The 21,425-nt window shown below is 38.1% G+C and overlaps 1 protein-coding gene across 7 annotated transcripts in view; it reads left to right on the forward strand.

Moving 5' to 3' along the window:
• SYTL5 (synaptotagmin like 5) overlaps nt 1–21,425 on the forward strand; it is a 136,781-nt gene that overhangs the window by 39,349 nt on the left and 76,007 nt on the right. For 6 of the 7 annotated variants that reach the window (XM_024116471.2, XM_024116475.2, XM_024116476.2 and 3 more), the window contains exons 2-4: nt 919–1,128; nt 19,478–19,593; nt 21,008–21,116. In XM_024116471.2, coding sequence (XP_023972239.1) covers nt 919–1,128; nt 19,478–19,593; nt 21,008–21,116 — 435 coding nt within the window. The remainder of the gene's footprint in view (nt 1–918; nt 1,129–19,477; nt 19,594–21,007; nt 21,117–21,425) is intronic. The other variant, XM_024116473.2, reaches the window with a different exon arrangement.

Here is a 21,425-nt window from a genome sequence, read left to right on the forward strand (position 1 = left end):
CCCAATTTCCCCCTTCGGGTGTGGGATCCCTTCCCCTCCCCCAGCCACCCCGCAGGGGCGCTGGTCTCGTCCTGCCTCCACTTCTCCTCCCCCCTCACTCCCCCCCTCCCCACATCCTACCTGGTTGCTGGGGCATTCCTCCCGTCCCCTTAGGTGTCCGTGGTCCCCCATGGGTGCCTGCGAGGTGCCCTAGTTGTGCAGAGACGCAAATTCCGCATCCTCTTAGTCCAGCATCTTCTCATTTAATCTTAAAAACAGTCCCAGTAGGATGTTAATACTCCCAGTTTAGAACTGGAGAGACTGAAGTTGAGTGGGTAAATCATTGTTTAAGGTTGAACGACTAATTCATAATGGAACCTGTATTCAAAGAAAGGCATATCTGATAGCAGAGCCCCCAGGGCAGTGGAAATTGTTAGAAACCCTCATATGCTAAGCAGAAGCATTTCAACCTGAAATGATGGACAGTGTCTTTGCAGCAAACTCTTCATTGGCTCACTTAAGGAAACTACCCATGTTGCCAAGCTTGATTTCACACTCTTGCCTCATGTAATATATCTAGACAAGGAGAGAACATGGTATTGTGCATGCCGGTAGACTGAGGTTGTGTTCCCATGTTATGGTATCAAGGATACCCTGGAGAAGATAGAGTAGAATGTAAATAAATACTAATAGCAAAATAGTAGTGCTAGTGGAAGATGTCAAAAGTAAAACAGAAACATTATGTTTTTCCACTACTGAGATCAAAGGATTATTGATTCTGGAGGGAGAAATTGTGTTTTTTGAGTCATTTGACTCTAACTCCTTGATTCTTTCAAATATTCTTCGAAATGAAAACATCCCTTAAGTGAAGATAGCTCTGCTCCTCTGGTTTGTTTTTGGGTTTTTTTTTTAAGTGATTTTTTTTTTCTCTTCTTCCAGGAAGCTGAAAAATGAACTCTTGGAAGCAAAACGTAGAAGTGGGAAGACTCAGCAAGAGACCAGCAGGGTCTGTGCTCACTGTCAGAGAAACCTGGGCTTGATATTCGACCGCGGAGACCCGTGCCAGGTCTGCTCACTCAGAGTGTGCAGCCAGTGCCGGGTCTCAGGCGTTGATGGCAGCTGGCGGTGCACCATCTGTGCCAAAGTCGCGTGAGTTTCTTGCCTTTGTGTGTAAAGTCAGTTTTGATGACTGAAGGGTTTGGAGTGGGGAAAGCAAGAAGGAAGAAGAGTATTTAAAAGGTAGGGATAGAGAGTAGAATTAAAAGTGTAGCCCAGCCACAGGCTCAGCACTGCCTTGGCAGGGTGTGGGGGGTGTGTGTGTGTGTGTGTGTGTGTGTGTGTGAGAGAGAGAGAGAGAGAGAGAGAGAGAGAGAGAGAGAGGGACAAACAGACAAAAAAGGAACAATATGTTTATTTTTTTAAACTATAAAACACAGTACAACTGGGAGCCTCACAGAACATGGTCTCTTGCTGCATCTGAAAACCACCCTCTGGCTTTCTTAGAGCCACACTTGGCTCCACATGGCTTCTCAGAAGGCACAAACGATTGCCCTTGAGACATTCTTAGACGTTTGGGGTGACTGGCAAGATGAGTATGAAATATCCAGCCTGCTCTTCACATCGGCTGAAGTAGCCCCTGAATTTCCTCCCAACCTAGTTCTTGAGAAAGGGTGAAGGGAGACAGCTTTATCATTCGCCTCCATGTTTAGCCTGCGGGAATGTCATGGCTGTGGGTTTCACTCTGCCAGCCAGGGTGCAAATCAAGAGTCATTGTTTTCTAAGTTCAGTTAAACTGGAGTCCAAGCACGATAAGGTCTCTACTACTCCTTGGGCATGCCAAACTCCATCCTTTTAAGAAATCTGACCCTGGATCAACTGGTATGTTTTCTCCCTCCCAAGGTCCCTTCATCTCTTCTGCTCTGGATGGTACCTAATAATCTCATCTCAGGGCAACTCCATGTTGACCTCTCTTTCCTGTGGTTGAGGTCGGGGATGCTGGCATCACATCAGGTTTACCTGGTTTGGTTGGATTTGGTTTATCTTTTATCCTCACTAACTCATTCTCTTATAGGAGTTAAGAGGCTATCTTAGGAGGAAAAGTGAATAGTTTAGTAGTAAGAGTGAGTGACCTTCATTTCCAACTTCTCTGAATGAGGACGACTGTGTTCTATTGAGGTCTCCTGTGTTCACTGATTGCATTATTTAACCCATGTTATTTCTCCTGAACTTTTTCATAAAATTGATCATAAATTGAGCAATTCATACTATGTTTCCACACTACATTGAGATAGGCAGCTCTAAAGAAATGAACCATTTAACTTATCTCATTACTTTCTTTGGATATATTACTTTGATTTACCTAAGCAACCATCTTCAGTTCTTTGTCTCGCATAAATTCCTCTTCATACTTGCCTCTTAGTCATTGGCAAACATCATTTACCAGATCTGGGGGAATGAGCACTGATGGAATCATTGACATATGTGTTGCAACGTAGCTTTTGTTGATATTGGTATTCTTTTTCTAAACTGAGTTTAGTCATCTGCAAATCAAGATGCAAAAATAATCCTGGGTACCTTCCTGTTTTTCCCATGAAATCAAGGTATTTACTTTGGATATGTCTCCGTATACATATACAGAAAAGTATCAATAATGCACTTTGCTTTCTACTTAAAAGAAACATGATACATCTGTGACTCATGTAAGTAATGCAAAAGTTGCTCTTTTAGACCCTGGACTCTTCCTAGAAAATTTGTTTCTGTGTGGGATCATGCTTTCTCCAATTCTGCTTCCCTTTACTTGGCATTTCAGAGTTGGATATAAAGGTTCTTCCAATATAGTCAAATAATGAGTTATAGAGGAAATAATTAATGGACAGAATTTCCTCAATTATAGTTTTGCTTGTATATAATTTTGCAGGAGCATTTGTCCCTCTCCGCCCTTCGCGACCACTAGAGGACAACAAATCAAATTAACAAGAAGCAAATGAATAGAAAGAGGAAAACTTGGAAGGAGGCTAGCATCCTTTCTGTTTATGAATAAAAAACATGTACATGGCTTTTTTTAAAAACTAGAGTTAACTTACACAAAAGGGCACAAATGACAAGTGTACAACAGGATTTCTCAGTTTCAACATCACTGATATTTTGGACAGTATGATTCTTTGTGGAGGAGGGAGGGGCTGTCCTGTGTACTATAAGATGTTTAGCAGCATCCCTGGCCTCTACCCGCTAGACGCCAGTAGCACTCCTCCCTTTTCTAGTGGTAACAATGAAAAGTTCCTCCAGACATTGCCAAATGTTCCCTGAAGAGCAAAAGTCACTTGGGGTTGAGAAGCAGTGGTGTACAGCTTTGCAAATTATCACAATTTCTGTGTAACTATCATTCAGGTGAAGAAATAGAACATTACTAACACCCCAGAAGCCTTTCTTCTTCCTCCTCCCAAACACTAGTCCCTTGTTATTCCTCAGGTATAAATACTATCGTGCTAACACCGTAGATTAACTTTGACTTTTTTATATTTTATATAAATTGACTCATACAGGGTGTGTTTGTTTGTTTCTAAGTACTTTTGGTCAACAGTATGTTTGTGAGACACCCATTTTTGTTGCATTTGGCAGTTGTCTACTTATTTTCACTGTTTTTTTTTCGTTTGTTTGTTTTTTTTTGGGGTATGCGGGCCTCCCTCTGCTGTGGCCTCTCCTGTTGCGGAGCACAGGCTCCGGACGCGCAGGCCCAGCGGCCATGGCCCATGGGCCCAGCTGCTCCGCGGCATGCGGGATCCTCCCAGACCGGGGCGCGAACCCAGTTCCCCTGCATCGGCAGGCGGACGCGCAACCACTGCGCCACCAGGGAAGCCCCCTATTTTCACTGTATTATAACTTATAGGTTGTTCCAGGTTATCCTCTCACTAGCAATGCTGGGAAGTTGATTACTTTATATTTTTACCAACCCTGTTTTTTTTTTTCTATTTTCATAATTTTGTTGGGTGTGTAGTAGATTACTTTGCATTTTTCTTTATTACTATTGAGAATGAAGATATTTTCATATGTTTATTGACCATTTGAACATCCTTTTTTGTGAAGTACTAGTTCAGGTCTCTTTTTTTCTATTAGATTGTCAGTCTTTTATTGACTAGTGTGAAGGAGTTCTTTATATATCCTGCATACAAACAGTGTTGGTTCCTTGTGTTGGAGATATTTTTTCCCAACTTCTGATTTGCCTTTTTGTTCTCTTACTGGTGCCATTGATTAACAGAAATCTCTAAGTTTTCATAACTCAATTTGTTCATCTTTTCCTATATGAGATTAGTGGGATTTGTTTTCTGTGTTCTGTTTAAAAAAAAAAAAAAACAAAACTTTTTCTAACTCCCAAATGATGAAAATATTCTCCCATGTGATCTTCTGTAATTGTTACTGTTTTCGCTTTTATCTTTACACTTACAAAAATCAGTTCCAGCTAGATTGTATATGCTGTTAGTTAGGGATTCATTTTCATATTTTAATATGGGTATCTACTTGACCCAGCACCATTCACTGAAGATTATTTTTTCACTGCTGTGTTAACCTTCACAAATCAGGTATCATTTCTGAACACTCTATTATGCCTAACATTGTGCCGATGACACATTATTTTCATTATTGTAGCTTTATAATAAAATTTTATATCCAGTAGACTTCCTACTTTTTTGTTTTTGTTCAAAACGCCCTGAGTATTATTGGCCTCTGATATTTTCAAATATGTTTTAGAATCAGCTTTCCAGAAAACAAGTCCTACTGGCATTTTTATAGGGACTGCATTACATCAGTAGATACTTTTGGAGAGAATTGATATCTTTCAGTATTTAGTCTCTCAATCGACAAACACTTTGTGCCCCTTCATTTATTTGCCTTTAATTTCTCTCAGTAATATTTTATAGTTTTCCTGGTCTTATACATTATTATATTTATTCCAAGTATTTGATTTTTATGTTATTATAAATAGTATGCTTTTAAATTTTTTATTTTCTAATTGTTGATATGTAGAAATACGAATTGATTTGGGTAGTCTAATCTGTATCCAGAAATCTTGTTAAATTCACTTCTTAATTATAACAGTTTCTGTGGTGCCTTTCAGATTTTATTTCTGCACAATTGTACTGTCTTTTCTAATACTTATATCTTTTTTTCTTGCCATATTGTATATTTTCAATTTTATTGGTTTCTTCCTTGCTCTTTCTTTTCTTTTACTTTCTTTGAATTTAATTTATTTTTGATTAACAATTTTTTGATTCAGATATTTAGATACCTGATTTTCCAGCCTTTGTTCTTTTATGACATATGCATTTAAGGATATGAATTTCCCTGTTTTCACTGCTTTAGCTGCATCCCACACATATCAATTATTTTTATGATATTTATTCATTTCATTCTTTCTATTTGCTAATTTCCATCATCGTCTTTTTCTTTAACTATGAATTATTTATGATTGTCTTTCTTAATTTATAATTTCCTAGAGATTTTCTGTATCCCTTTTTGATACTGAATTCTAGCTTAATTCCACTGTGGTCAGAGAACATACTCTGTGTGGTTTCAGTATTTGAAATTTGGCCCAGAATATGGTCGGTTTTGTTAAATATTTCCTGTTTCCTTGAAAGAAAATGAATTCTGCAGGATTGATTTGAGTATCCTAGTTATGTCTTTTAATGATGTTTGTTAATTGTGTTGTCCAAATCTTCCATATCCCTACTGATTTTTTTATCTACATATTCAGTCTGATATGAAGAAAATATATACTAACCTCTCTCAATAATGACTGTGGCTTTTCTATTTTTCCTTTTAGTTTGATAATATTTGCTTTATATATGTTGAAGTTAGAGTCTTGAGTGCTTAAATATTTAGAATTATGAGATTTTACACATGTACAGAAACCTTTATAATTATGAAAAATCTTTCCTTATCTCTAGTTATGATTTTTTCCTTGAAGTTTACTTTGCAATTAGTATGGCTGCAATAGCTTTCTTTGGTTACTGTATGTTTGGTAAATCCTCTTTATTCTTTACTTTCAACCTCTCTGTTTCCTTATGTTTAAGGTGTGTCTCTTGTAAGCAGCATATAATTGCATGCACATGTTTTAAATCTAGTCTGACAATTGTTGTCATTTAATTAGTATATATGTTCCATTTGTAGTAATGAAATAACTCACATGTTTTACTTAAAATCTGCCTCCCATTTACTCATTCTCTCTTTGTCCCATCTATTCTGTTCTTTTATCTCTACTTATTTGCCTTCATTTAGGTTGTCTAAGTATTTTTCTATTATCTCCTCTAATATCTATACATTTTTTATCACTCATCTAAAGATTACTCTAGAGATTACAACATACATTCTTGCTTGTTAAAATCTAATATTAATTAGTACTTTTGGTACTTCCAAGACAATACCAGGACCTTAAGACTCTTTAATTCCCTTTACTCCCCTCCTAGTGCTATTGTATATTTTAAATATCTGTATGTCTATCTATATCTGTGCACACACATATACACACATATATATTTATACTTATAGATATATATAGCTTGTCCTAGTCCATTCAGGCAGCTGTAACAGAACACCATAGACTGGGTGGCTTTTAAACAGCAGCCATTTATTTTTCGTAGTCCTGGAGACTGGGAAGTCTAAGATCAGGGTTCTTGAAGATTTGTTGTCTGGTGAGGGTCTGCTTTCTGGTTCATAGCTATAGTCTCACTGTGTCCTCACATGGCAGAAAGGGCAAGGGAGCTCTCTGGGGTCTCTTTTATAAGGGGAGCAATCACCTCCCAAAGGCTCCACCTCTTAATACCATCACATTGGGAGTTATGTTTCAACATATGAATTGGTGGGGGGGGATACATTTAGTCTATAACATACTTAATCCTACAAGATATTATTATTTTGTAGTCAATATTCACTTAAATTTACTACATAGTTACCCTTCTTGTTGCTCTATATTCTTTATTACTACATCTCTGTGTTTCTCTCTGGAATAATTTTCCCTCTGCCTAAAAGGTAACCTTTAGCATTTCCTTTAGTGTAAGTTCTCCTAGTGATAAATACTCTCAAGTTTTGTTTTTCTTAGCATGGCTTTATTTCACTCAGTTCCAAACATGTTTTTGCCAGCTTATTCAATTCTTAGTTAGAAGTTGTTAACTTTCAGTAATTTGAAGATATTATTCCGTTGGCTTCTGGTTTCCAGTGTTTCTGTTAAAAAATCAGATGTCAATATACTGTTGCTCCTTTGAAGGTAATGATATTTTTCTTCAATTACTTTTAATATTTTCCCCTTTTCCACTGGATTTTTAACAGTTACTATACCATACCTAGGTGTGATTTTCTTTGTATTTATCCATCGTGGAGCCTTAGTCCTTGAGAGAGCAGATCTGTTTTTGGATCACATTTATTCCTAGGGAAGAGTCCTACAAGGTCTCAAAATATACCTGTTAGATAAGAGAGGTGATTGATTTTATATATTATAAATAGTGGAAATAAGAACACTAAGAGGTTAGAATGTGTGTTAGTAGAGTTGGATTGAATAAGTATCAAAGTTTGTCTGTTTGTTTTTCCACCCAGCTCTTTTCCCAGCCGACTCTGCCAAGGTGTGGTTTGCCATTTCAGGTCAGTGAAGAAAGGAAATAGGATTTTAACAAATGACTGACCTTCCAATTGCAGGGTCTGGGGACTTAAGGAATTTCTCAGTAACTATTTCTTCAACTCTTATACAGTATTATTTTATTTGATCCCTAGTATTTAATCATTTCCATTTTTTATTCCATTACTGTTTACCTCTTCCCTACACCCTGGACCATCATTTGCTCAGACAACAGTAACTAGGGACTGTGACTCATGGACCTTTCAATCAATCAGGAGTTGCCTCAAGCTTCTGTATGGGGAGAGTAATTTTGTCTTTAATTTCTAAATGCCAGCTGTAATTACTGAAACATTCTTTTCAATATAAGACCCAAGGGGCTTGTGTATTCATGCATTGCTAGTTGAAAGTTTTGCCATCGACTCATCTGCTAGTCAGTATGGATGGTAACTGCGGGTCTAATTCACACAAAATTTCCCCTAAATCTTGTCAGATCAACATTAGATTATATATAGAGAGAGAAACTTTTGTGTTAAGTCAATGGAATTTGCAACTTGTTCGTTATGGAAGTTAGCCTACCCAAACTAACATAACCCCTTCCTGTGTTTTTTTCCCTTAATATTTATATGCTATATACTTTACTTATCTTGTTTATTATCTTTCTTCCTCCACTAGAACATAAGCTTCATAACCATGAGGGCAGGGTTTTTTATCTAAAATGTTCAATGAAGTAGTTCTAGTGCCTAAAAGAATCCCTATAGCAGGTACTCAGTGAATATTTGTTAAATGATTAGATGGATGGATGAATAAGCAAATGAATGGATAGATGAATGAATGAATAAATGGCAGGGTCCCACTTAAAGCATGTCAGGCTTAAGCAAGTTATGGAACAAATGTGGTTTTCTTCTGTCAGGAGAATGGAATTAAAATACACACACACATACACACACACACACACACACACACACGAGAGATGTGCCAAATACATTTGCCCTCTGAACAGAGTAAATTTCCAGCTGTCACTGAAAGATATAAGACAAGTTGTTGTCAGAAGGGTGTAAGAATAAATAATAACAAATTGAAGGTTCTGTGTCCTCCTTAGGAGATGTTAATGCATCAATACAGAACTTCTGAATCACTTGTACTTCTTTTATTGGTATAACAATAACTTAATAAACCTAACTATCCACTTATCCAATTGATCTATCCTTTGACCCATCCATCCATCCTTCCTACAACATTTATTGATAACCTGTTGGTGTACTAGGGGATAAGGATACAAAGATGAATAAAACATGGACTACCCTCAGTGGTTTCATAGTCTAAGGCGGAAGATGAGTTTATTACATTATTGTCTCAAAGTAGAGGAAGAAACAGAGCTCTCATTGTCTGGTTCTTACACCTCTTTGACAACAACAATTTATAGTTGTAGCATCTGTGACAGCTGGAAGTTTACACGATGAGCGTTTAACTTGATATAAACAAAATCCCTCCTCATTTCTAAAGCTGAAAACAGACCATTATTTCTTCAATATTCCAGCTATGAGTCTACGTGATCTCAGAGAGTATCTGTCAGTGTTGGAAGTATCTTGTTTGCTATTCATGGAGTGGTTTTCAAAAAGGAAGTGTGAATGATATTTTATTGGCAGTGAACATCCTTTATTTGTTGTGAGAGAATGCTGCAGCGCCAGTGGGCTGTCTCCATGTTCAATAGACCATAAAATTGAAATTCCCACCCTGACCTCTAAGAGGTGAAATGAGTCAGAAAGTGACTCATTCTCTAATCAGTTGGAAACACAGCCTTTATTGTCATTTACCTTGGATTGGATAAAAGTAAAGAGATTTTATTGCTGTAGCACTGAAAACGATTACAGCAAGGACTGATAGAGGGAGGCGCCCTCTTACAATGGGCTGAGCAGCCCTTGACATTTTCTCCAACCCCTTCTGGTTTTAACAAGTTGGTTGCTGTTGGTCTAGTTTTAAAAGTAACTCTATAGAAACAGAATGAAAGGGACCCCCGACACAGCCAGTTAGTTCATGTTGCTATCTTAATGAGACCTACAAAATTCTACATGATTATGTTAGCTGAGGCAGTTGCCATGCAACACAAAGACAGTCATAATGATCATTTTTCCTAATTAGCACCTCAGTTGGACTCAGAAAGACCCCTAAGATAAAAGTGACCTGACAGAGATCCCCAAAATGAAATAGTTCTAATATGATGTTGATGAGCTGATCTTATTTATATTCATGCCATGTGGTGACATTTCATGCTGCTGTATGTCCTTGTGAAAGTCTTTGTAATTTTAAAGGAGGAACCTGGTGGTTGTGTTTTTGATGAATTTGTAGTGATTACTGCAAATAGATGAAATATAACTGAAATAGATGAAATATTAGTCTCTGTCAGTAACGTAAAAGACGATAGTACAAATGGTTGGAACATACACACAGAGAGTGCAGGAGGGAATATATAGTGCTTTGTTATGAGGAAGAGAAATACAGCTCCTGACATCTGGAAACTGATCTGACATTTACATGTGGGCCTTGATGTTGCTGGGAGCTGATCTGGCACTCACAGGCAGGCTGTGGTGTTCTCCTGGTGGACATAAACAACCTCAGAGCACCAGCCTCCCACAGGAGCACTCTGCAACCAGGATGAAGTGAGAGAAAATAAGAATACTTCATAATCTTGTCTCAGCATAGACCAAAACAAGGTGACTGGTCAAGCCACAAAGTATCAGACATCCTCCTCTCTTGGCTACTGTGAATTTCCTGCTACCTCCTTACCAGTTACAGCTTTAGCCTTCTTCTAGTTGGCCCATCTTCTTGATAAAACTTAAGATACCAATCATAGCATTGTCCCCACTTCCTGACATCATCTAATCTAGAGCAAATCCCTGTTGCCTTGAACTCTCCCCATAATTATCTAACATAACCCAAAGTTCTATATTAAATCCTTTCAAATGCTCTCTTACTGAGACTTCCTGTGGTTCTTCATGGCATGTGTTTTCCTTCATTGCAATGAACAAAAATCTCAACTTGTTCAACTTGTTCTTGGCGATCTTTTGGTCTCATGGGTATTGGCAGTTGCCACATAGTCATTTCAAAATCAATCCTAGTTTAACAAATTTCTATAATCTAGTTACAAGGGAAAGATTCACATCAGAGTAATCCCACACTGACCCACAGATTTTGGGGGTGGTAAGAAGCTGTTTTGAGCACCTTGACATGCTATTTTCAGTCACTTATTAATCATATACAAGAGCCCTCCCCTTTTTTTAGAATGCTCTGTTCATCACTGTGGTTTAGTATCTTAATACCTGCATAAACTAGAGGGATTTTTTTTTAATATGGAAGTGTCATACGTATCAAGACACTCTACATGTACTGTTTAGACAATAATAAAAAGAGTATCTGTGTATTCAGCACCCAGTTTAAGAATGAGAGCATTCTTGTTTTGCATTTTTTATTCCCTTGCTTTACATTTTTTATTCCCTTGCTTTACTTTATGGTTTTACTGTCTACTTGGATATATCCCTAAGTAATATATTTTCTAATTTTTCATTTTTGAATTCTATAGAAATGGAAATCATACTGTGTGTATTCTTTGTGACTCTTTTGGCTCAACATATTTTGAAATCTATCCATGTTTATGTGAATACCATTCTGTTCATCTTCACTGTTGTATCATTCTATAATGTATCTGTTTTCTTGTTGATGGAGATTTTTGTTGTTTTAGTTTATAATGTTACAAAAAATGCTGCTATGACATTCTTGTACATATGGCCTAACAAACATGTATAAGAGTTTCCTTGGGTAAGGTTTGTAAAACTGTGAGTTATGACCTATTGGCGGGTCATGACCAGCATTTAAGAAAAAGAGGAAACAGAAAATGTCAGTATACATAAAATTATATGTATGTAAGTATATATATACGTGTGTGTGTGTGTGTGTGTGTGTGTAGTTATTTTCTGGATTGTAGTGTACAATCCAGAAAAAACATACTTTTTTCTTTCCAATTCTCCTTTCCCCCATCCCCCGCCTCCGATAACCACAAATCTGTTCTCTTTTTCTATGTGTTTGGGGTTTTTTTTGAAGTATAATTGACCTCCAACGCTATGTTAGTTCCTGGTGCACAACATAAGTCTAGTTTACGTCTGTCACCATACGAAGATATTACATTATTGTTGACTATATTCCCCATGCTGTACATTTCATCCCCTTGACTCATTTATTTTGTAGTTGGAAGTTTGTACCCTCTAAATCTCCCTCACCTATTTCACTCATCCCCTTGCCCCCCTCCCCTCTGGCAACCAGCTGTGTTTCTTACTGTGACCTCTGCCAAAAATGTTGTTTGAGAAGACTCTGGTAAGGAGTGCACCTAGGAATGAAACTGAAGGGCAAATGGTATGAGCATTTTCAGCCTTATAAGATAAGTTGTTTTTTTATAATCATTGTACCAATTTAAACTCCACGAACATTGTATAAAAGTTTCCTTTACAATCTTACCAATGCTTGGCATCATGAAAAATTTTAATTGTTGTCCAACTGGTAGATATAAATGGATATCTTATTATGATTTTAATTCAAATTTTTCTGATTACTAATGAGGTTGAGCATCTTTTCATAGGTTTATTGGCTGTTTGGGGTTCCTCTTCTGTGATATGACTATCTATATATTGCCAAATTTTCTATTAGGCTGTTAGTCTTTACTGATTTGAAGGTGTTTTTTTATGATCCCCTTCATCTCTAGAAATGCTTTTGCCTTAAGGTCTATTTTGTCTGCTATTCATACAACGATATCAAGTTTCTTTTGGTTAATATTTACATGGTATATATTTTTTTACCATTTGCCTTTCAACCTTTCTGTGTCCATATGCTTAAGATGAGACTCTATATAGCATATCTGCTATTTTAAATTATATGTTATATGTATTTAAATATTTGCTATACATATATGCTGTATATATAATGTGCTATATGTACATATACATGCTATGCATATATGATATATAATTGTTAGTTTAATTTGACAATATTTTTTCTTAAACTATAGAGTTTAGTCTACTTATATTCATTGTAATAACTGCAATATTTGCATTTGTATTGTGATTACTGTAATATTTGCTTTTATTTATATTATCTATAGATTGAAGTACTGTATTTTTCTCATTCCATTTTATCCTCTCTACTAGTGTAGATATTATATGAATTTTTATTTTTAGTGGTTACCCTGGAAATCCCAACATTCATATTTAATTTTATATATCATTAGTTATAGCCTTCTTCTAATCAGTAAAAGGAACTTGGTATTCTTAAACTCCAAGTATTATCAGCCTGGCTTGTATATACTTTTTGTCCTATGTTTTAGACATACCTTATTTTCAATTCAACAATTTAGATATTATCATTTTTGTTTTACATCAACATTTGTTTAGATTTATCCATGTGTTTTACCAATTTCACTTTTCACCATTCCTTTTTATATCTCAGACCTACTTTAACTCTTCTTGAAGTACAGTCTTTAGAAGTCCCTTTAGTGAAACTCTATTGATGGTAAATTATCTCACTTTTTATTTTACTGAAAACTTTTTTGTTTTACTCTTATTCATAAACAGTGTTTTCTCTGGATATACAATTCTAGATTGATAGTTATTTTCTCTCAGAACTTTTTAGATATCATTTCACTGGCTTCTGGATTTCATTATTTCTACTGAAAGTCAACTGTCACCCTAATCATCATTCCTCTGTACGTAATCTGTTTTTTTCCCCCTCTCTAGCTACGTTTAAGATGTTCTCTTTATCTGTAGTGTTCTACAGTTTCACCATAATATGCCTAGGGGTTTCTTTTTAGTTTTTCTGTTGGAAGGGAAGAAAGGAATAAATATATACCATCATCTCCATAAGGCCAGGGTCGTTGTTTGTCTTTTTCACATCTGTACCCTTAGCCTTAGCACAGGGCTTAACACATGTAGGAATGCAATAAATATTTGATGTGTAATGCATAAATTTATAAATAATTCTAGTTTCCTTATGAATAATAAGAAGGAAACTCATCTTATTTCAGCATATCTAATAAGCGTGTCTTATCTCCGATGTCTGGTCACTAGTAGAAGATAAAGGAAGAAAATGAATCTTTTGGTCACTGTTCTTTTTTAGGATAAGATTACCTATTTTTCCCTTGTAAATCTAAGGACAACTTAACTTGACTACATTTAAATAAGCTTCCAAGCGAAAGTTTGAAGTCCCAAGAGTTGCATGTTAAAATTAGGGCCTAGCAAATTCTGAATACTCAGTAATCATTAATCACAAATGAGTGTAACTCAATTTCAGTCAAACTCACTCTTTAGAGTATGACCTATAGGAAACACATCGTCTATTCTGAGCCTTGTATTTCTGAAATATTAGATTGATGTGGCAGAGAAGAATATAACTTTTATAGTGGGTGTCATGTTTATTTTCTTTCCTCTTTTACCCCTCCTTTATTCCTATCACTCTGCCCCCAACACAGAGACACACTTGCAGGCGCGTGTACATGCACACACACACACACACACACACACACACACACACACACACAATCATAGCCCATCATATGAAATGCTACATGTTATTCCTTGGCTTCTGTACGTTTTCACCCTTACTCAAAGCCTTGTCATACCTGACAGCTACAAGTTCTTTACTGACAATTTTGCCAAATATAAAGGGCTTTCGGTATAAATACTGTTGTTGTCATAATACTGTATAACTTTGGACAAGTTATTTAACCTCTGTGAGCTTTGATTTCCTCATCTGCAAATTGAGAATAACATAGCTACTTTATGGCTTATAGTGAGGATTCTAGGTGTCATGTATAAAGTGGCTAATGCATGACTTGGTGCATCGTACACACTGACTCAGTATTAGTTCCCTGTTCTTCAGCTAAGCCTTCCATCTACCTCCAGGACTTGAGAAGGTGGCAAAGGCATAATCCCAAGAGATTGTTCTGATATTGCAGAGTTCTGAAATGACAAATGACTCAAGTCCATATCTGAGTCAAGCAAATATAAGAATTATAGTTATTGTTCTTATAAGGATAGCAAGAAGTAATGACTAACAATTCTGGGAAGATCTTATTTGTGTTAGGTGTTGGCAGCTCTAGGCATATATGGTAAAGATGATATGGAGGCCCATTTCCTGGGGCATGTAGACCTGGTGGGGCCCACTTGCCCCTGTCACACATCGATGGCCATCTGCCTCACCCTATATCTCAAGAACATACCAAAAAACAAACACAAAAAAACCAACTAAAACAAACAAACAAAAAATATGAGCTGAGGCTTTGGCATGCCTCTCTTAGGTGGTTCTCTATCACTGATCTGTATTATTCCCCTTGCTCTTGTTTCTTTTTGTGTCAATTCTTTGTTCTATTGCAGAGGTTGGCAAACTTTTTAAAAAATAAAATGCCAGACAGTAAGTATTTTAGACTTTGTGGGCACTGTGGTCTCTGCTGTAACTACTCAAGTTTGCAGTTGTAGCAGAAAAGCAGCCAGAGACAATACATAAACCAATGAGCATGGCTGTGTTCCAATAAAACTTTATTAATAGACACTGAATTTTGAGTATAATTCATATTAATTTTCACATGTCATGAAATATTCTGCTTTTGATTTTCCTAACCATTTAAATTGTAAAAACCATCTCTAGCTCGTAGGCTGTACAAAACAGGTAGTGAAGTGAATTTGGCCCACAAGCCATAGTTTGCCTACCTCTGCCCTATTGTTCCTCTGAATTTTTCATAGGTATCTTCTTAGAACCCGTGCAAATCATTTCCTGAGTTGAATACTAAAACAAATAGGTTTTTATGTTTAATGGTTCTATTAGTTTTCTGTGGCCACCATCACAAATTGCCACAATTTAGCAGCTTAGAACAATGTAAATATATGATCTTGATGCTGAAAACTCAGCCTCTGTGCACCAGTGCCGAATTGAATCTTGGAGATAGAGTTTGGGGTGAAGTAGAAAAGGGTAGCTTTATTGCTTTACCAGGTAAAGGGGGACACATCAGGCTCCTGCCCCTGAAGAACTGTTGTCCCAACCTGAGAGGATTTGGTGAGGAGTTTTGTAGCAGTGGTTCAAGGAGGGGTTGCTGTTAAGATTAGGGTGGGCGAAGGGCCTGCACTCCTTTAATCTGGCCTCAGGTAGTCTCTTGATGAGCTTCTCTGGTTCCTTTAATCTGGCCTCAGGTGGTCTTCTCTGGAATGAACAATGCTGACATCTTCCATTTGTTGGGGGTTTTAGTTCTGTAAACAGCTCAAAGATACTGTTATGTGTATCCCTTGAGGGGGCACCAGGACCCTGCCCCAAGGCTGCACTACTGTTTCTTGGCTGCTCCTCCCTTGTCTCTGCATCTCCTCCCTCCTCTGATTAGCAGCTGTTCGAATCTGCCCTTTGGAACTCAGGGAAGGTCACAGAGGCTGGAGTCTGTTCCCTGCAAACAAGAAACGACAGAAAGGCTTCCATGCCCAGGAGCCCCACAGGGTCCTGCTCGGTTTCAGTCTCACAGTTCTGTAGCCCAGAAGTCTAGTTTGGCTTCCCTTGTTTCTCTACTCTCGGTTCAATAGGCTGAAATCAAGGTGTCCGCTGGCTGAGCTCCTATCAGGAGGCTCTGGGAAGATTCTGCTTCCAAGCTCATTTTGGTGGACCTATTCTGATTCCTTGTGGCTGTAGGAACAAGGCTCCTGTTTCCCCACTGGCTGTTAGCTAAGAGCCAGCCTTTGCTCTGAGAGGGCTCTCTCTCTGATCCTTGCATATGGACCTTCGCATCTCAGAGCCCTCTTCTCACATTTGGAATCTGTCTGACTTCCCATTCTGCAGCATCTCAGTATCCAACTTCCTCTTCTTCTTCCTCTGTTTTTAAGGGCTCAGTGATTACAGTGGGCCCACCCAGATAATCCAGGTCAAGCTCCCTATTTTAAGGTCAGCTGATAGGTAACTTCAGTTCCCTCTGCAAAGTTCAATCACAGCAGTACCTAGATTAGCATCTGATCGAATAATTAAGGGACAGGAATCTAGAGGCAACATCTTTAGAATTTAGAATTGAACAATTACCACGTAGATTTCCAAACTTAAGTACTGATGTATAAGTCTAGATCACTTAAGATGTATCCAGAAATAATTTAACCCATTCAAGTATTCAGTTTGGGTGTATTTTATACAGTTTTGGAGCTAATCCAATAATCCTTGCTTCTCAATAGATGATCTAGCCACTTGAGAGGAAATTTGAGATGTACATGCTATGGTCATTCAATGAATAATTTGCTCCAAGGATGACATTTTCACTTTTTTTCCCAGTAGTAGAACTGGGTTTCATAAATAACTTACCTTTGTTTCCTACATTCAGTAGTATTTCAGGATAATTGCTGTGGAGAACAAATTGGCTTATTTTTCTGGAGTGATTTTTTTTTAAATATTTAAGATCCAATTGTTAATTTCTAAGTCCAACCAGGTACTGAATCTCATGGATATAATACTCTAGGGCTAGAAATCTCTATTTGACTCCTAGCTGCTTTGCTTCAGCCACCATGTCAGACTTGTCAGCGATCTTGCTGATTTTCATCCTCAGTTGTTACCTGAAAACTGGGTTTGCCTCTTGGTGGGTGTTGAGCCAATAGACACAGCCAAGCCAAAGATCAGGAGAAGAAGGAAGTATTTATTATTACTTGCAGCAAGTAAGGAGAACACCAGGGATCGTTCTCAAAAGAGTGTCTCCCCAACAGCAAAACTGGGGAAGCTTTAAGCTAAGGGTACATGCATATTCATGAGGGGGCTTCAGCATAGAATTGGGGCAAGTTGACAGAGTCCAAGCTTCAGTTGATTCAAGTCAGGAGGGTCAACATTATCATTCCATCCTCCACCTGGGTGGGGACCTTAGTTCCTGCAGAACTCAAAGATATTATTTATATCCCTTGAGGAACCAGGACCCTGCCCCAAGGCTGCACTATTGTTTCTTGACTGCTCCTCCCTAGTTTCTGCATTCCCTCCCTTAAGATCATGAATTATTGAGACCTGTTCCAGGGCAAGTATTTTAGCCAGGCTCAGATCACAAAATGGCTTAGGCCAAAATGGGTTCTATGTCAAGAAAGCCATTCCTGGTTCTCTTTCTCCAGGGACCACCTAACCTATCTGCTTCATAGTGGCCCGTGTATCTTTATCTTTCTTTTCACTTCTTGCCCCCATGATACCCTGATTCACATCTTCATCATTTCCTATCCTATCTGTTGCAGTAACTTCTTCATTGGCCTTCCTGCTTCTGGTTTCTCCCCCTTACAATGCTCCAGAGATTCTGTGATTCAACCTGAAATTTAGGAAAACTGCCAGAGTTCCCTAGTGCCTCCAAAATGGCATTCCAACTCCTTAGCTTGACATTCAGAGATTCCCATTATGTGACCCAATCCTACCTTTCAACCTCATCATTTTCCATTACAGTCCTCCATAGAGGTGTTGGGACAAGTAGTAAGTGAACATGGGCCATGTTCTGAGAATGGTAAATAGGTCTGTGTAACTGGGGTAAAGGGTTTGTGTAACCATTGCAGATGGGTGTGATTATTCAAAGGTCCTTCTTTTCCACATTCAACGTTCAATTGATTGTGAAACCCAGACAGGTCCTTCTACCACCTACATTTTTAATTTGTCTCCTCCTCTCTATTAGTCTTGCCATTTCCCTAGCTCAGGTTTTGCCATCTCTCTCCTGGACTGTTGCCATGGCCAACCTGTCTCTTTGTCCCATTCTCTCTTTACTCTAACTCAGTCATTATATTACATCAAGGTATCGTGCTAAAACAGAGTCTGATTGGGACATCCTTGGTGGTCCAGTGGTTAAGACTCCGTGCTTCCACTGCAGGGGGCACAGGTTCTTTCCCTGGTCAGGGAACTAAGATCCTCAATGCTGTGCATCATGGCCCCAAAAAAAAATTAAAAAAAATAAAAAAAAAGAAGAAGAAGAAAGAAAGAAAACAGAGTCTGATCATGGCCCCTTTATAATTCAAAACCTTCATTTGTTGCCTACTGTTGTCATTAAAGATTATTTACCCACTGATGCAGTGGTTAAGAATTTGAGCTATAGCATAAAAAAGAATGAAATAGTGCCATTTGCAGCAACATGGATTGATCTAGAGATTATCATACTAAATGAAGTAAGCCAGACAGAGAAAGACAAATATCATATGACATCACTCATATGTGGAATCTAAAATATGACACAAATGAACTTATTTACAAAACAGAAACAGACTCACAGACATAGAGAACAGACTTGTGGTTGCCAAGGGAGTGGGGAGGGATGGGTTGGGAGTTTGGGATTAGCAGATGCAAACTGTTTTAAATAGAATGGATAAACAACAAGGTCCTACTGTGTAGCACAGGGAACTATATTCAATACCCTGTGATGAACCACAATGGAAAAGAATGTATATATATGTATAACTGAATCACTTTACTGTATAGCAGAAATGAACACAACATTATAAATCAACTATACTTGGATAAAATAAATGTTAAAAAAAAAAAAGAACTTGAGTTATAGGCCAGACTGCTTGGGATGGGATCCTGGCTTTACGTGTGAGACACATAATTTTATTGCTCTAAGTCTCAGTTTCCTCATCTATAAAATGGGGATAATAATGTTTACAGAGGGTTGTTATATGGATAAAATTATATTGAGTATGAAGAGCAATTAGCAGTTACCTGGTACATAGCACGCATGCAACTAATAGTGGCCATTATAATCACCATAAAATACTCCAAAGATTGAGATGGACTCTATAAATAACTGGCTATTTTTTACTTAATTAAGGATTTTTGAGAGTTTATTTGGCTAAAGAATTGAATTTCAGTGCTCTCCTCTTTTCTTTTGAGTAGGCAGCTAAGGATTGTAACTGGTGAATGGTTTTTTGAAGAAAAGGCAAAGCGTTTCAAGCACGTCAGTGTTCTGGGCACTGATGTTGTCCGACAGTCCATCTTAAGAAGAAGTCCAGGTAACTAAAGCAAAACTGTTTTAATCTTCATTTTGGCAGGCTAAATAAATTCCCTATATTATGTAGCAAATGAGAACAGTTGAATTTCCTGAATCCCTTGGGTCATTTCAAAACTCAGTGGCATGAAATCTAAATCTGCATTTCATACAAGGGAAGAGGAAGTCGGCAGAAAATAAAATCCACAGTGATTTTTCATATATGTGACACACCGAGATTTTCAGGGGAGGCATTTATCTTCATCACAGACGGGTCTTTTCCTGAATGCACTTCCAATATTTTACTAAACATTTAAGAAAGTAACATAAAACAGATGAATTACATGATTCACATTGTGAAAGCAATCCTTGGTTTTTCAGCAGGATGTATTTCAGATTTCATTTAAATGTTACTTTTTCTCATCCAGTGATTCTCAACCTGGGGCTGATATTTTGTACTGTGCCCCCCTCCGTCAAGCTAGGGGAGTGTTGAGATATGCAAGGGGGCATTTTTGGTTGTCCCAATGACTATGGGGGAATTAATGGCATTTCGAGATGCTAAATGGCCTGAAATTGCACAAGACGGTTTCACTCAACGAAGAATTATACTGTCACCAAATACAAATAACACCCCACCTTGAGAACATTACTCTGTGCATTCAGACTACAATTTAATTGGTTAAATATTGAGTGAACCTGTGTTTAGGATCATGTTTCTCAGGTATGCTGTAGTAAAGGGTGGAGCAGGTCTGTTCCTAGGGTATCTCCCCTTTTAGACACTGGAGACAAATGCCCTTGTTTTTAAGTCTGGAGGGTAGGGCTGGGAGGCTTGGACCTGATTCCAGTGCCACTTCTGGGTGTCACAGTAGCAAGGAAGGGCTTTCCCAGGTGGGTAGCATCAGGTCTGATGCCACAGAGGGACAGAGTGGAGTTAGAAGTAAGCAGCTCTGGCTGCTTCCTCCGCTCAAACCTCAGCACCTTCCAGAGTGTAGACTGTCTCTCATGTCACGAGGTGTGTACACAGGTGTTGGCCCTCCCAGGAAGTCTGGCTTGTGTGCTCAAAAATCAGGGTATCGTTTCTAGAATCCCATGCTAGAATTCAGTCTCTAGGGGTTTGGAGTTCTCATGAACCAGGCTCCTCTTCCCTAAAAATATTTGCAGAGGGATCATGTATCGTTGCTCCATCGCAGACATCACTAGAAAGCTTATCTCAGCAAAACTCCCACAGATGAGTCTCAGTCTTAGTCCTCATTTAACTGTGGAACACTCAACAGATTAGAAATAAGTGTGTGACCGGGAAACACGGATGGGAACATCACTGCCAATTTTTTAGACTTCTGTGTCCTGTGCTAATGTAGGAAAGTGAATGAAGAATAGAAAATTGCTCTCATTTCTGGCCATTTCGTATGTAAATTTGTCTTCCGATTGTTTTTCATGAGGAGCTGAAGAAATACAAAGCCAAGAACAAACCCACCAGAACGCAGAAAAGTCAGACGCTTCACTTTCTGCTGGGCGGAAGGCCAGCCACTATGGGCCCAGGAAAAAGGGGTAAGACCCAGCCTCTTCAAGGGAATCTTTGATCTTTGTTCCAGTCACCTGTGAAATAGATGCCTTAGTTTTCCAAGTCTAATGTCGCTTAAGTGACCCAGAGAAGGTCAGAGACTCATCCGAGGTAACATTCTCCTATCATTCTCCTCAGGAAATGCAGTTTTAATTACTTTCAGTTTTAGATAAAGGTTCCTTCTGACCTGAACCTGTAAGAGTTTTTCTTTCACTTGACGTATCTGGTCCTTTACTTCTGGGTAGAAGGTTTCATGCTAGGGCCAGTCTTGTCTGTAAGGAGGTGACAGCTGCCTT

Source organism: Physeter macrocephalus, chromosome 21 (assembly GCF_002837175.3).
Source record: "Physeter macrocephalus isolate SW-GA chromosome 21, ASM283717v5, whole genome shotgun sequence".
NCBI classification, from domain to species: Eukaryota; Metazoa; Chordata; class Mammalia; order Artiodactyla; family Physeteridae; genus Physeter; species Physeter macrocephalus.